This window comes from Procambarus clarkii, chromosome 1 (assembly GCF_040958095.1).
Source record: "Procambarus clarkii isolate CNS0578487 chromosome 1, FALCON_Pclarkii_2.0, whole genome shotgun sequence".
In the NCBI taxonomy this organism is placed as follows: domain Eukaryota; kingdom Metazoa; phylum Arthropoda; class Malacostraca; order Decapoda; family Cambaridae; genus Procambarus; species Procambarus clarkii.
The window spans coordinates 39,504,932-39,518,671 of record NC_091150.1 but is presented as its reverse complement, the minus strand read 5'-3'; the positions used below and the strand labels follow the sequence as shown (position 1 = coordinate 39,518,671).

Sequence of the window (13,740 nt, the reverse complement as noted above, 5' to 3'; positions counted from 1 at the left end):
TGTATTAGTGTATTAGGGTGTATGAGAGGGGTGTATGGTGTGAGTGTATTAGTGTATTAGGGTGTAAGAGAGGGGGGGGCACACGTCTGACCATACCTGGCTTGCCTCTGGGGATATACACCACTGTCTCGTTTGCTCCTAGTTGGGGTAAAAGACAATGAAAATCACATCAGTACAATCACCCACAATCACAAGTCGCTTTTCTCCTGAAAATAACACAAATTCTTCACGAATACATCTTTGCAATAGTCCTTCAGTTTGCATTTAAAAATAATTTTGCTTTAAAGCACACAAAATTATCTTGTATGAACAAAGCAATTTTTTATATACATAGAGCACTTTAATTAATAGAAGGATAATAGAATAATTAATAGAAGGAAAATTATTGACATAAAAGTTGATATTGAAACCAGAAGACCATTTCCCGTAGACTTATACATCATAAAGTTAAATATTACTTAATGTTTAACTCTTCCACAGGATGCAATGTTTTCTTACACTCGAGAGACTGAAGATAATTTCTAGAAAGGTTAAATTTTGGAAATTATCGTAAATTTAAAACTCTAGATGATTACAGTCAGTAATCAGTAATGTACTGGAAGTTGAGTGACAAGGTGTCACACAGACTCTTACCCTATTGGTTGTTAGTCACACACCACCACACACTGTTAGTCATACACCACCACACACTGTTAGTCACACACCACCACACACTGTTAGTCACACACCATCACACAACGTAAGATCAAACGCTCCCTTCAAACAAATTATAATATTAACTTATTAAATGACATATGCAAATGTACAACACCCCAACCATCTTTATCTATGAGGGAATATGGTGTTTGCCTGTTCAAGGTTGTAGTTAAGACACATTTAGGTCTAGCCTCACCCAACTTCGCAGGGTGAATGGTCTGGGGTACGGGACAGACATAGGCTGGTCGAGCTGGCCAGAATTTAAGAAAGGAACAGCGTGCCAGGGTCACGTTCCTACCTCCACGACGATTTTTGGCACTGGCCGCCATCTACACCTACCTTAAAATTTTGAAAACAAAAATCTCGAAACTAATTTTTGTCTTATATTAATATATAACATTATTCACTGATCTTGGGAGAATATAAATTTTCTGCTATTCATACTTTTGCCATACTAACATAAAACAAATGTTCCTCCCACACCTTCAAAGGCTTTCTCAGCCCCCAGACTCTGTCTCAAAGCGAGCAAGTAAGCGGACCATGCCAGTGGTACACTATTATGGTATTTTGGTAAGAGAAAGGAACAGATAGCGAAAAGCAAAGAAACAGACACACGGACAGACAAAATGAGAGAAAGACAGAGAAACAGAGACAGACTCACAAACCCAGAGAGAGATAGAACTGCAGAGAGACCGGATCGACCACGGCTAAGAGAGAGAGAGAGAGAGAGAGAGAGAGAGAGAGAGAGAGAGAGAGAGGGGGGGGAGAGGGGGGGGGAAGATCAACAGGTTAAGACACTAACAACATAGCACTGAGACACACATCTTCACCCCCTCCCCCCAGACACAACCCCATCATACAACACTAACAACACCCTCGGACCACAACAACACCATCTACACAACACTTGAGCCGCTCTACACCCCACACTTTACACATTGAAGATATGGCAACGGTCCCTTTCTTGCTCAGTTGCCATGGCCCTTTTTCCTCTCAGCCCCTTCACATCTCGGGAGTCTCACTTCACAGCCTTCTCTTTTACCCTCCGACATCCGGTCACTACCACCATCTCACCTGACATCCACCATCTCACCTGACAACCACCATCTCACCTGACATCCACCATCTCACCTGACAACCACCATCTCACCTCACAACCACCATCTCACCTGACAACCACCATCTCACCTGACAACCACCATCTCACCTGACAACCACCATCTCACCTGACAACCACCATCTCACCTGACATCCACCATCTCACCTGACAACCACCATCTCACCTGACATCCACCATCTCACCTGACAACCACCATCTCACCTGACAACCACCATCTCACCTGACAACCACCATCTCACCTGACAACCAGCATCGCTTCCAGATCTCCCAGCCAGACGCTGGCTTATACACTCCACCTTAAAGTTGTGTAACTAACCTGGCCATTTGGAAGCACAACACCGCCTACCATCCCACTCCCTGGGACTATCTCTTGGGGACTATCTCTTGGGGACTATCTCTTGGGGACTATCTCTTGGGGACTATCTCTGGGGACTACCTCTTGGGGACTATCTCTGGGGACTATCTCTTGGGGACTATCTCTTGGGGACTATCTCTGGGGACTATCTCTTGGGGACTATCTCTTGGGGACTATCTCTTGGGGACTATCTCTTGGGGACTATCTCTGGGGACTATCTCTTGGGGACTATCTCTTGGGGACTATCTCTGGGGACTATCTCTTGATGACTATCTCTTGGGGACTATCTCTGGGGACTATCTCTTGGGGACTATCTCTTGGGGACTATCTCTGGGGACTATCTCTTGGGGACTATCTCTTGGGGACTATCTCTGGGGACTATCTCTTGGGGACTATCTCTTGGGGACTATCTCTTGGGGACTATCTCTTGGGGACTATCTCTGGGGACTATCTCTTGGGGACTATCTCTTGGGGACTATCTCTTGGGGACTATCTCTGGGGACTATCTCTTGGGGACTATCTCTTGGGGACTATCTCTTGGGGACTATCTCTTGGGGACTATCTCTGGGGACTATCTCTTGGGGACTATCTCTTGGGGACTATCTCTTGGGGACTATCTCTGGGGACTATCTCTTGGGGACTATCTCTTGGGGACTATCTCTGGGGACTATCTCTTGGGGACTATCTCTTGGGGACTATCTCTTGGGGACTATCTCTTGGGGACTATCTCTTGGGGACTATCTCTGGGGACTATCTCTTGGGGACTATCTCTGGGGACTATCTCTTGGGGACTATCTCTTGGGGACTATCTCTTGGGGACTATCTCTGGGGACTATCTCTTGGGGACTATCTCTTGGGGACTATCTCTTGGGGACTATCTCTGGGGACTATCTCTTGGGACTATCTCTCAAGCTAACATAGATTCATTGGTCACTCAGGCTTAAGTGACCAAGGCTTCATGATGTATCATGTTAATTATGAAATTGCTTTAGTACAGAAGGACCAGATAATTCTGTTAATTGAAGAGACTATACAGAAGACACTATAAAGTGGGTGAAGACACGATGACTAATTCAGACGTCAGAAGATCACCACGACCTGGAGCATGACACAGAGAGTCAGCACACTAACGTGACTGCATCAAGGTGAAAATCCGCAGGAACCGTGGTGAGGGTTCGAACCTGGGCGGAGGGGTGTTCCCACGTACACGCTTCTAGCCACTAGACCAAACTGGATAAGTCCATCAGGTCGTGTGTGTGAGTGCTCCCACAGGACTTGACAATGGTCCAGGATGGACCCAAGCGTCGTTTCTTCAGCTTGTGATGTGTGGTGTGGTCAACAGACTACGGGAACAAGGCAATTAGTGCCACCACCAACCGCTAGTAGTCTAAAGCGAGACTTTTGTAGTATTTTCGTATTTATTATGTAATACGTGCTGTAGTCTAAACGTAGAAGCAGGAAAGTCGATTATATATTCATTCACTGTATGCCTGGATTGTACCTAGATGGGGTTCCGAGAGTTCTACTCCCCAAGCCCGGCCCGGGGCCAGGCTTGACTTGAGAGAGCTTGGTCCACCAGGTTGTTGCTTGGGGGGGCGGGCCGCTTGCCCCACGTAACCACTACAGCCCGGTTGGTCAGGCACTTCTTGCAGAAAACTGTCCAATTTTTCTTGATTCCAAAGTTTGATCCGGCAAAATTTCTTATACTAGCTGAGAGGATATGAACACCCAGGATATGAACCTGGGACCAAGCTCTCCTCTTGGATATGAACCTGGTTCATATCCAAGAGGATATGAACCTCTAAATTTCAGAGTGTTCTCTGATTGTGCCTCTGTCACCTCTATTCTTCACTCCTCTATTTTCCATTAACTTCCATATCGTTCACTCCAGAATGTTGTTATTTTACTGAGCAAATTTGTGATCGTCTGCCATGTATATAAATTTTGTCTGCCATATATATATTTTCCATGTATATATAATTTGGCAACCTTCTCGTCTCTTTTCGAGAGGTTTGAGACGATCTCAATAGTTTAGGTGCCTTAACGCGTCTATGTGTGCTGTATATGTTCTCTGAATTGTCTCTATTTCAGCAATGTCTCCTGCTGTGAAGGGTGACGTATCGAGCAGTACTCACGACGGAACAGCACAAGTGATCTGAATATTATTAGCATTGTGATGGAATCCCTGGATTTGAAAGCTCTCGTAATCCATCCTATAATTGTTTAAGCTGACAATATTTGCTTGGTTATGCTCCCTAAACTCTAGGTCGTCAGACATCATTACTCCCAGATACTTTACATGCTATTTCCTACTATGGACAGATTGATTGTGCTTTGAACCCTGTATTTTGTTTGTCTTAATTCTTACTATAAATGAATACCTGAAATTTATCACTGGTAAACATCATGTTATTTTCTGCTGCCGAAAATAATCGAAAACTATTAATATCCTTGTAGTTTTTCAATGTCTTTTACAGAGGTAACTTTCATGAGGATTTGTGTGTCTCTGCAAAAGATGACATGAAGCTGTGGTTTTATTTTTGTCTATATCTTATATGAGAACAAAGAAAACCAGTGGAGTAAAGACTGACCATCAACGTATACAGCTTTTCACTGTACATGGACTCTATTTGATTTGATTGACTGTTACTTTTTGCGTTCTGTTTGACAGAAAATTTAATATCCATCGCATTATTTTGCCTGTTATTCCCATTGACCTCAGTTTGAGTGCTGTCACTCCTTGGTCACAGTTATCAAATGCCTTTGCAAAGTCCATGCATATCACATCAGCTGTCAGCTATTCTTCTAATGCATCAATGATTTCGTCGCGTTGGTCAAGTAACTTCGAAAGGCATGATCTTCCCTCTCTAAATCCATGTTGGCCTGGGTTGTGAAGGTCATTGGTCTCTATGAAACCTGGAGACCTTAGTCCTGATCACTCTCCCAAAAACTTTTATTATATGGAACGTTAGTCTAAATGGTATATAATTCTTGGCCAATGCTTTGCTCCCTCTCTTTACAAGGGAAGCAATAATTGCGGATTTAAGAACTTCAGTAATATATTCAGTGTCCAAGCACTTTCTCCACGCTTCACTGAGTGCTCGTGCTACTGGCACTTTGCACTTCTTTATAAATATTAAGTTCCAGAAGTCTGGATCCGGGGCTGAGTGCATGGGCATGATGTCGATTTCCCTTTCAAAAAATCTGTGGAGCTTGTGTTGATATCGGTTATATTTTCAGGGGTTTGGATATCATACATAAAGCAGCAATATAATATTTTTGGAACAGAGCTGTCAGTGACTACATTATAGGTTCTATGATTCCTTGCAAAGTCCTATCATCTCGACGGAGAAGCAAAAAGGTGAATGATAATACATTCTATAACTCCCATCCCACTCACTGGTTCAGGGGGGAAACAAATGGTAGAAATGTTGTTACAAGTAGTATTCCTATCCTGCCCTTGAAGGCACGGTAAACATTTGCTGGTGGAGAGGATTTGGACGCCACATTATGTGGAAGCTTTGCTGCCACTGCCTCACCATCCACCCACCTACATCCACCCACCTACATCCACCCACCTACATCCACCCACCTACATCCACCCACCGACATCCACCCACCTACATCCACCTCTACTATCGATAGTACGAGAGGGACACGTGGCTGTCGGAAGGGCAAGGTGCCGTACTGGGCTATTTCATCGACAAATATCTCCCTCTCCCAAGATACTGTCCGACAAATAACTATATCTGAAAATAGTTTAAGTAGTATCTCTCTTTTCACTGAATGGCAATTTCAGGGTTTCAGCGACGACTGAAGAAGCCAGCGGTGACTCTCACCCTACCGACACGTTCAGCTCATGTTGCTGGGACATCAACTGAGGAACAATAATAAAATCCTTTAACGGTGACTTGGAGGTAAATAGATGTGTGTGATATTTGATGTCGAAGTCGACGGTTCACTCCAGTCCAGGGGGCCAGATTCACGAAGTAGTTACGCAAGTACTTATGAACGTGTGCATCTTTCCTCAATATTTGACGGCTTTGTTTACATTTATTAAACAGTTTACAAGCATGAAAACTTGCCAGTCAACTGTTGTTATTGCTATAAACAGCCTCCTGGTGCTTCCGGGCTCATTAACTGTTTAATAATTGTAAACAACGCCGCCAAAGATAGAGAAAAGATGTACAGGTTCGTAAGTGCTTGCGTAACTGCTTCGTGAATCTGGCCCCTGGGATAGAACGTATTCACAGCTCGACGATAGCTGCATAAACTGCTTCTTAAGCCAGTACTTGACTACACTCTTGTCATATTACGCACATTGTAAGCAAACTGTTCATTTCCTCCCCGTGCTAACTACCGCCAGGGATAAGTGGGAAGATACACTCTCACAACGAACTTCATATCGACTCATCCTTAAAATCACAACATTGTTTATCTTCGAGCGAGTGTGTGAGGTGCTCTGCCTGAACTTAAAAAACAGGTTATTTACGACCAAAGGAAGACTACACACACAGGCACGACCTACATCAGTAAATCTTAAACCAACGATAATTTGTTGTGCAAGTCAAAGCGGCCTGAGGTGAGGGAGGGACCCAACTGTACTTGGCTTCATCAAGTTCTCCAGAGACCTTTTAGGGCTCTCGAGAGACCTTTTAGGGCTCTCGAGAGATCTTTTGGGGCTCTCGAGAGATCTTTTGGGGCTCTCGAGAGATCTTTCGGGGCTCTCGAGAAATCTTTCGGGGCTCTCGAGAGATCTTTTAGGGTTCTCGAGAGATCTTTTAGGGCTCTCGAGAGATCTTTTAGGGCTCTCGAGAGATCTTTTAGGGATCTCGAGAGATCTTTTTGGGCTCTCGAGAGATCTTTTAGGGCTCTCGAGATATCTTTTAGGGCTCTCGAGAGATCTTTTAGGGATCTCGAGAGATCTTTTTGGGCTCTCGAGAGATCTTTTAGGGCTCTCGAGAGATCTTTTAGGGCTCTCGAGAGACCTTTCAGGGTCCATCATAGCCTGCATTTACAGATTACAAAAGTGATAGCGGTTTACGAGCTAACAAGTATTTCACTCACATTAGAGAAATAGATATCCGAGATTACAAGTAGTTCACATACCAAACTAATAACATGAACTACTCGCATTATGACAGCAAGCGAAGGGACGATGTGGCACCTACGCCTCTATTGAAAAATACAAGCCATTCCCCTTTATATTTAATCTGGCCTAACTTATTTTCTTCCTTGTAAATAATACCATATTAGAGATGTTCATTGTATCGGGCTTGAAGAGACACGTGGCAATTACCATAAAAAAGTAGTTATTTCTGGTACATTCGCATATTTTGCACTTTAGTCTCCAATAGATTAAAAAAAAACAAATTTTGACCAATAATTAGAATCCTGTGCATCTTGACCAATCAGGGCACACATCAGCTATGAGCCAATCAGTATGCTTGGCGACGACTCGGGCACATAGCTCCGTGCCAAAGCAATTAAGCAAACACAGCGGGAGCATTAAGAGCGGGGAAGCCGCCAGGTGTCGTAACTCGCCCCAGACAGTAGACAGGATTGCCAACAGTGTCAGTCTAGCGAGAGATTGATGCGGATCGGAAGAGAAATGGGAGATCTGTCCTACTCGACACCAGGTAGCAGATCTGAGGCTGAGTGACAGCCAGCATGGCCTAGACGGTCTTGGCCATGCAAGCTGTCATTAGGCCAGCACGCCGGTCAGGACATATGAGGCCAATCAGAATGGCAACGTCGCATGCACATATACCGGACCTAATGATGTACAGAGGTCATGACTATAAGATAATCATCAGGAAGCATCAACACTTCATCAAGCTGACAGAGAGAGTGAGAGAGAGAGAGAGAGAGGCACCACTCTAGAGACCTGCCCAGCAAATCTCGTATATTCAGCATGATGCGACAACTAATATTTCTTTTTTGCTCAAATTCAAATGAGCATATTACCTTATACTGGAGGGCGAAGGCCAGCTTGAGTATGTAAAACTGGATGGCGTAGCACGCTTAATAACTTAAGTTGTACAAGGACACGTCAACTGTGTCGAGGGAGGGTTGTAAACTAGTCAGAGTGAATATTATATTAATCACTGATAGTAAATATCAAGTAAATATATAGCGACGACCCTTGGAGGGGGGCTGCTAGTGACGACCCCTGGAGTGACACAGGGGGGGCTGCATGTGACGACCCCTGGAGTGACCCAGGGGGGGGGCTGCATGTGACGAACCCCTGGAGTGACACCGGGGGGGGGGGGGCTGCATGTGACGACCCCTGGAGTGACCCAGGGGGGGGGGGCTGCATGTGACGACCCCTGGAGTGACCCAGGGGGGGGTTGCATGTGACGACCCCTGGAGTGACCCAGGGGGGGGGCTGCATGTGACGACCCCTGGAGTGACCCGGGGGGGCTGCATGTGACGACCCCTGGAGTGACCCAGGGGGGGCTGCATGTGACGACCCCTAGAGTGACCCAGGGGGGGGGGGCTGCATGTGACGACCCCTGGAGTGACACAGGGGGGGGGCTGCATGTGACGACCCCTGGAGTGACCTGGGGGGGGGCTGCATGTGACGACCCCTGGAGTGACACAGGGGGGGCTGCATGTGACGACCCCTGGAGTGACCCGGGGGGGGGCTGCATGTGACGACCCCTGGAGTGACACAGGGGGGGCTGCATGTGACGACCCCTGGAGTGACCCAGGGGGGGCTGCATGTGACGACCCCTGGAGTGACACAGGGGGGGGGGGCTGCATGTGACGACCCCTGGAGTGACCCAGGGGGGGGGGCTGCATGTGACGACCCCTGGAGTGACCCAGGGGGGGGGCTGCATGTGACGACCCCTGGAGTGACCCAGGGGATGGGGCTGCATGTGACGACCCCTGGAGTGACCCGGGGGGGGGCTGCATGTGACGACCCCTGGAGTGACCCAGGGGGGGCTGCATGTGACGACCCCTAGAGTGACCCAGGGGGGGGGGGGGCTGCATGTGACGACCCCTGGAGTGACACAGGGGGGGGGCTGCATGTGACGACCCCTGGAGTGACCCAGGGGGGCTGCATGTGACGACCCCTGGAGTGACCCGGGGGGGGGGCGCTGCATGTGATGACCCCTGGAGTGACACAGGGGGGGGGGCTGCATGTGACGACCCCTGGAGTGACCCAGGGGGGGGGCTGCATGTGACGACCCCTGGAGTGACCCAGGGGGGGCTGCATGTGACGACCCCTGGAGTGACACAGGGGGGGAGGCTGCATGTGACGACCCCTGGAGTGACCCAGGGGGGGGCTGCATGTGACGACCCCTGGAGTGACCCAGGGGGGGGGGTGGCTGCATGTGACGACCCCTGGAGTGACCCGGGGGGGGGCTGCATGTGACGACCCCTGGAGTGACCCAGGGGGGGGGCTGCATGTGACGACCCCTGGAGTGACCCAGGGGGGGGGCTGCATGTGACGACCCCTGGAGTGACCCAGGGGGGGGGGCTGCATGTGACGACCCCTGGAGTGACACAGGGGGGGGCTGCATGTGACGACCCCTGGAGTGACCCAGGGGGGGGCTGCATGTGACGACCACTGGAGTGACCCAGGGGGGGGGGGCTGCATGTGACGACCCCTGGAGTGACCCAGGGGGGGGGGCTGCATGTGACGACCCTTGCGTGAGGGAGAGAGAGACGGGAAGGTAAGCTGGGGTTTGAACACTCATCAGCTTTAAGGCCGGGCCCCTCATAGTTGTAATGGACCCTCACCTGAGAGTTGCCACGGTGTCCACCCTCACCTGAGAGTTGCCACGGTGTCCACCCTCACCTGAGAGTTGCCACGGTGTCCACCCTCACCTGAGAGTTGCCAGGGTGTCCACCCTCACCTGAGAGTTGCCACGGTGTCCACCCTCACCTGAGAGTTGCTACGGTGTCCACCCTCACCTGAGAGTTGCCACGGTGTCCACCCTCACCTGAGAGTTGCCACGGTGTCCACCCTCACCTGAGAGTTGCCACGGTATCCACCCTCACCTGACAGTTGCCACGGTGTCCACCCTCACCTGAGAGTTGCCACGGTGTCCACCCTCACCTGAGAGTTGCCACGGTGTCTACCCTCACCTTAGAGTTGCCACGGTGTCTACCCTCACCTGAGAGTTGCCACGGTATCTACCCCTCACCTGAGAGTTGCCACGGTGTCCACCCTCACCTGAGAGTTGCCACGGTGTCTACCCTCACCTGAGAGTTGCCACGGTGTCCACCCTCACCTGAGAGTTGCCACGGTGTCCACCCTCACCTGAGAGTTGCCACGGTGTCTACCCTCACCTGAGAGTTGCCACAGTGTCAACCCTAACCTGAGAGTTGCCACGGTATCTACCCCTCACCTGAGAGTTGCCACGGTGTCCACCCTCACCTGACAGTTGCCACGGTGTCCACCCTCACCTGACAGTTGCCACGGTGTCCACCCTCACCTGAGAGTTGCCACGGTGTCTACCCTCACCTGAGAGTTGCCACAGTGTCAACCCTAACCTGATTGTTGCCACGGTATCTACCCCTCACCTGAGAGTTGCCACGGTGTCCACCCTCACCTGAGAGTTGCCACGGTGTTTACCCTCACCTGAGAGTTGCCACAGTGTCAACCCTAACCTGAGAGTTGCCACGGTATCTACCCCTCACCTGAGAGTTGCCACGGTGTCCACCCTCACCTGAGAGTTGCCACGGTGTCTACCCTCACCTGAGAGTTGCCACGGTGTCCACCCTCACCTGAGAGTTGCCACGGTGTCCACCCTCACCTGAGAGTTGCCACGGTGTCCACCCTCACCTGAGAGTTGCCACGGTGTCTACCCTCACCTGAGAGTTGCCACAGTGTCAACCCTAACCTGAGAGTTGCCACGGTATCTACCCCTCACCTGAGAGTTGCCACGGTGTCCACCCTCACCTGAGAGTTGCCACGGTGTCTACCCTCACCTGAGAGTTGCCACAGTGTCAACCCTAACCTGAGAGTTGCCACGGTATCTACCCCTCACCTGAGAGTTGCCACGGTGTCCACCCTCACCTGAGAGTTGCCACGGTGTCTACCCTCACCTGAGAGTTGCCACGGTGTCCACCCTCACCTGAGAGTTGCCACGGTGTCCACCCTCACCTGAGAGTTGCCACGGTGTCCACCCTCACCTGAGAGTTGCCACGGTGTCTACCCTCACCTGAGAGTTGCCACAGTGTCAACCCTAACCTGAGAGTTGCCACGGTATCTACCCCTCACCTGAGAGTTGCCACGGTGTCCACCCTCACCTGAGAGTTGCCACGGTGTCTACCCTCACCTGAGAGTTGCCACAGTGTCAACCCTAACCTGAGAGTTGCCACGGTATCTACCCCTCACCTGAGAGTTGCCACGGTGTCCACCCTCACCTGACAGTTGCCACGGTGTCCACCCTCACCTGACAGTTGCCACGGTGTCCACCCTCACCTGAGAGTTGCCACGGTGTCTACCCTCACCTGAGAGTTGCCACAGTGTCAACCCTAACCTGATTGTTGCCACGGTATCTACCCCTCACCTGAGAGTTGCCACGGTGTCCACCCTCACCTGAGAGTTGCCACGGTGTTTACCCTCACCTGAGAGTTGCCACAGTGTCAACCCTAACCTGAGAGTTGCCACGGTATCTACCCCTCACCTGAGAGTTGCCACGGTGTCCACCCTCACCTGAGAGTTGCCACGGTGTCTACCCTCACCTGAGAGTTGCCACGGTGTCCACCCTCACCTGAGAGTTGCCACGGTGTCCACCCTCACCTGAGAGTTGCCACGGTGTCCACCCTCACCTGAGAGTTGCCACGGTGTCTACCCTCACCTGAGAGTTGCCACAGTGTCAACCCTAACCTGAGAGTTGCCACGGTATCTACCCCTCACCTGAGAGTTGCCACGGTGTCCACCCTCACCTGAGAGTTGCCACGGTGTCTACCCTCACCTGAGAGTTGCCACAGTGTCAACCCTAACCTGAGAGTTGCCACGGTATCTACCCCTCACCTGAGAGTTGCCACGGTGTCCACCCTCACCTGAGAGTTGCCACGGTGTCTACCCTCACCTGAGAGTTGCCACGGTGTCCACCCTCACCTGAGAGTTGCCACGGTGTCTACCCTCACCTGAGAGTTGCCACGGTGTCCACCCTCACCTGAGAGTTGCCACGGTGTCTACCCTCACCTGAGAGTTGCCACGGTGTCCACCCTCACCTGAGAGTTGCCACGGTGTCTACCCTCACCTGAGAGTTGCCACAGTGTCAACCCTAACCTGAGAGTTGCCACGGTATCTACCCCTCACCTGAGAGTTGCCACGGTGTCCACCCTCACCTGAGAGTTGCCACAGTGTCTACCCCTCACCTGAGAGGTGCCACTGTGTCTACCCCTCACCTGAGAGTTGCCACAGTGTCTACCCCTCACCTGAGAGTTGCCGCAGTGTCTACCCCTCACCTGAGAGTTGCCACAGTGTCTACCCCTCACCTGAGAGTTGCCACAGTGTCTACCCCTCACCTGAGAGTTGCCACGGTGTCTACCCTCACCTGAGAGTTGCCACAGTTTCTACAGTGACAATTACCCTCCGTTCCTTCCCCTCTCCCATCCCTCTCCCTGCGCCTCTCCCACACCTCTCCCTGCGCCTCTCCCACACCGCTGCCAACACTAAAGCCACGCTTGGAACCCCGTGGCAACTTTCATTGCCTGACCTAAATTCTTGACTCGCGACCAGCAACTTCTCCCCCCGGGGTAAAAGTGCACACTTGCTATGCTGGGAATTTGTACCAGGACTGAGCAGTGGCTCTGACACCCACCTTGTACCAGGACTGAGCAGTGCCTCTGACACCCACCTTGTACCAGGACTGAGCAGGGGCTCTGACACCCACCTTTTACCAGGACTGAGCAGGGGCTCTGACACCCACCTTGTACCAGGACTGAGCAGGGGCTCTGACACCCACCTTGTACCAGGACTGAGCAGGGGCTCTGACACCCACCTTGTACCAGGACTGAGCAGGGGCTCTGACACCCACCTTGTACCAGGACTGAGCAGGGGCTCTGACACCCACCTTGTACCAGGACTGAGCAGGGGCTCTGACACCCACCTTGTACCAGGACTGAGCAGTGGCTCTGACACCCACCTTGTACCAGGACTGAGCAGGGGCTCTGACACCCACCTTGTACCAGGACTGAGCAGTGGCTCTGACACCCACCTTGTACCAGGACTGAGCAGTGGCCCTGACACCCACCTTGTACCAGGACTGAGTAGGGGCTCTGACACCCACCATGTACCAGGACTGAGTAGGGGCTCTGACACCCACCTTGTACCAGGACTGAGTAGGGGCTCTGACACCCACCTTGTACCAGGACTGAGCAGTGGCTCTGACACCCACCTTGTACCAGGACTGTGTAGGGGCTCTGACACCCACCTTGTACCAGGGCTGAGCAGTGGCGCTGACACCCACCTTGTACCAGGACTGAGCAGTGGCTCTAACACCCACCTTGTACCAGGACTGAGTAGGGGCTCTGACACCCACCTTGTACCAGGGCTGAGTAGGGGCTCTGACACCCACCTTGTACCAGGACTGAGCAGTGG

At 51.1% G+C, this 13,740-nt stretch overlaps 1 protein-coding gene across 13 annotated transcripts in view; it reads right to left on the bottom strand.

Moving 5' to 3' along the window:
• The window catches only part of qvr (protein quiver), a 435,902-nt gene that overhangs the window by 119,666 nt on the left and 302,496 nt on the right, over positions 1-13,740 (bottom strand). For 4 of the 13 annotated variants that reach the window (XM_069337382.1, XM_069337579.1, XM_045765310.2 and 1 more), the window contains exon 3: positions 97-138. The exons of the other annotated variants lie outside the window; for them this stretch is intronic. In XM_069337382.1, the coding sequence (XP_069193483.1) occupies positions 97-138 (42 nt within the window). The remainder of the gene's footprint in view (positions 1-96; positions 139-13,740) is intronic. 13 annotated transcript variants of the gene reach the window in all.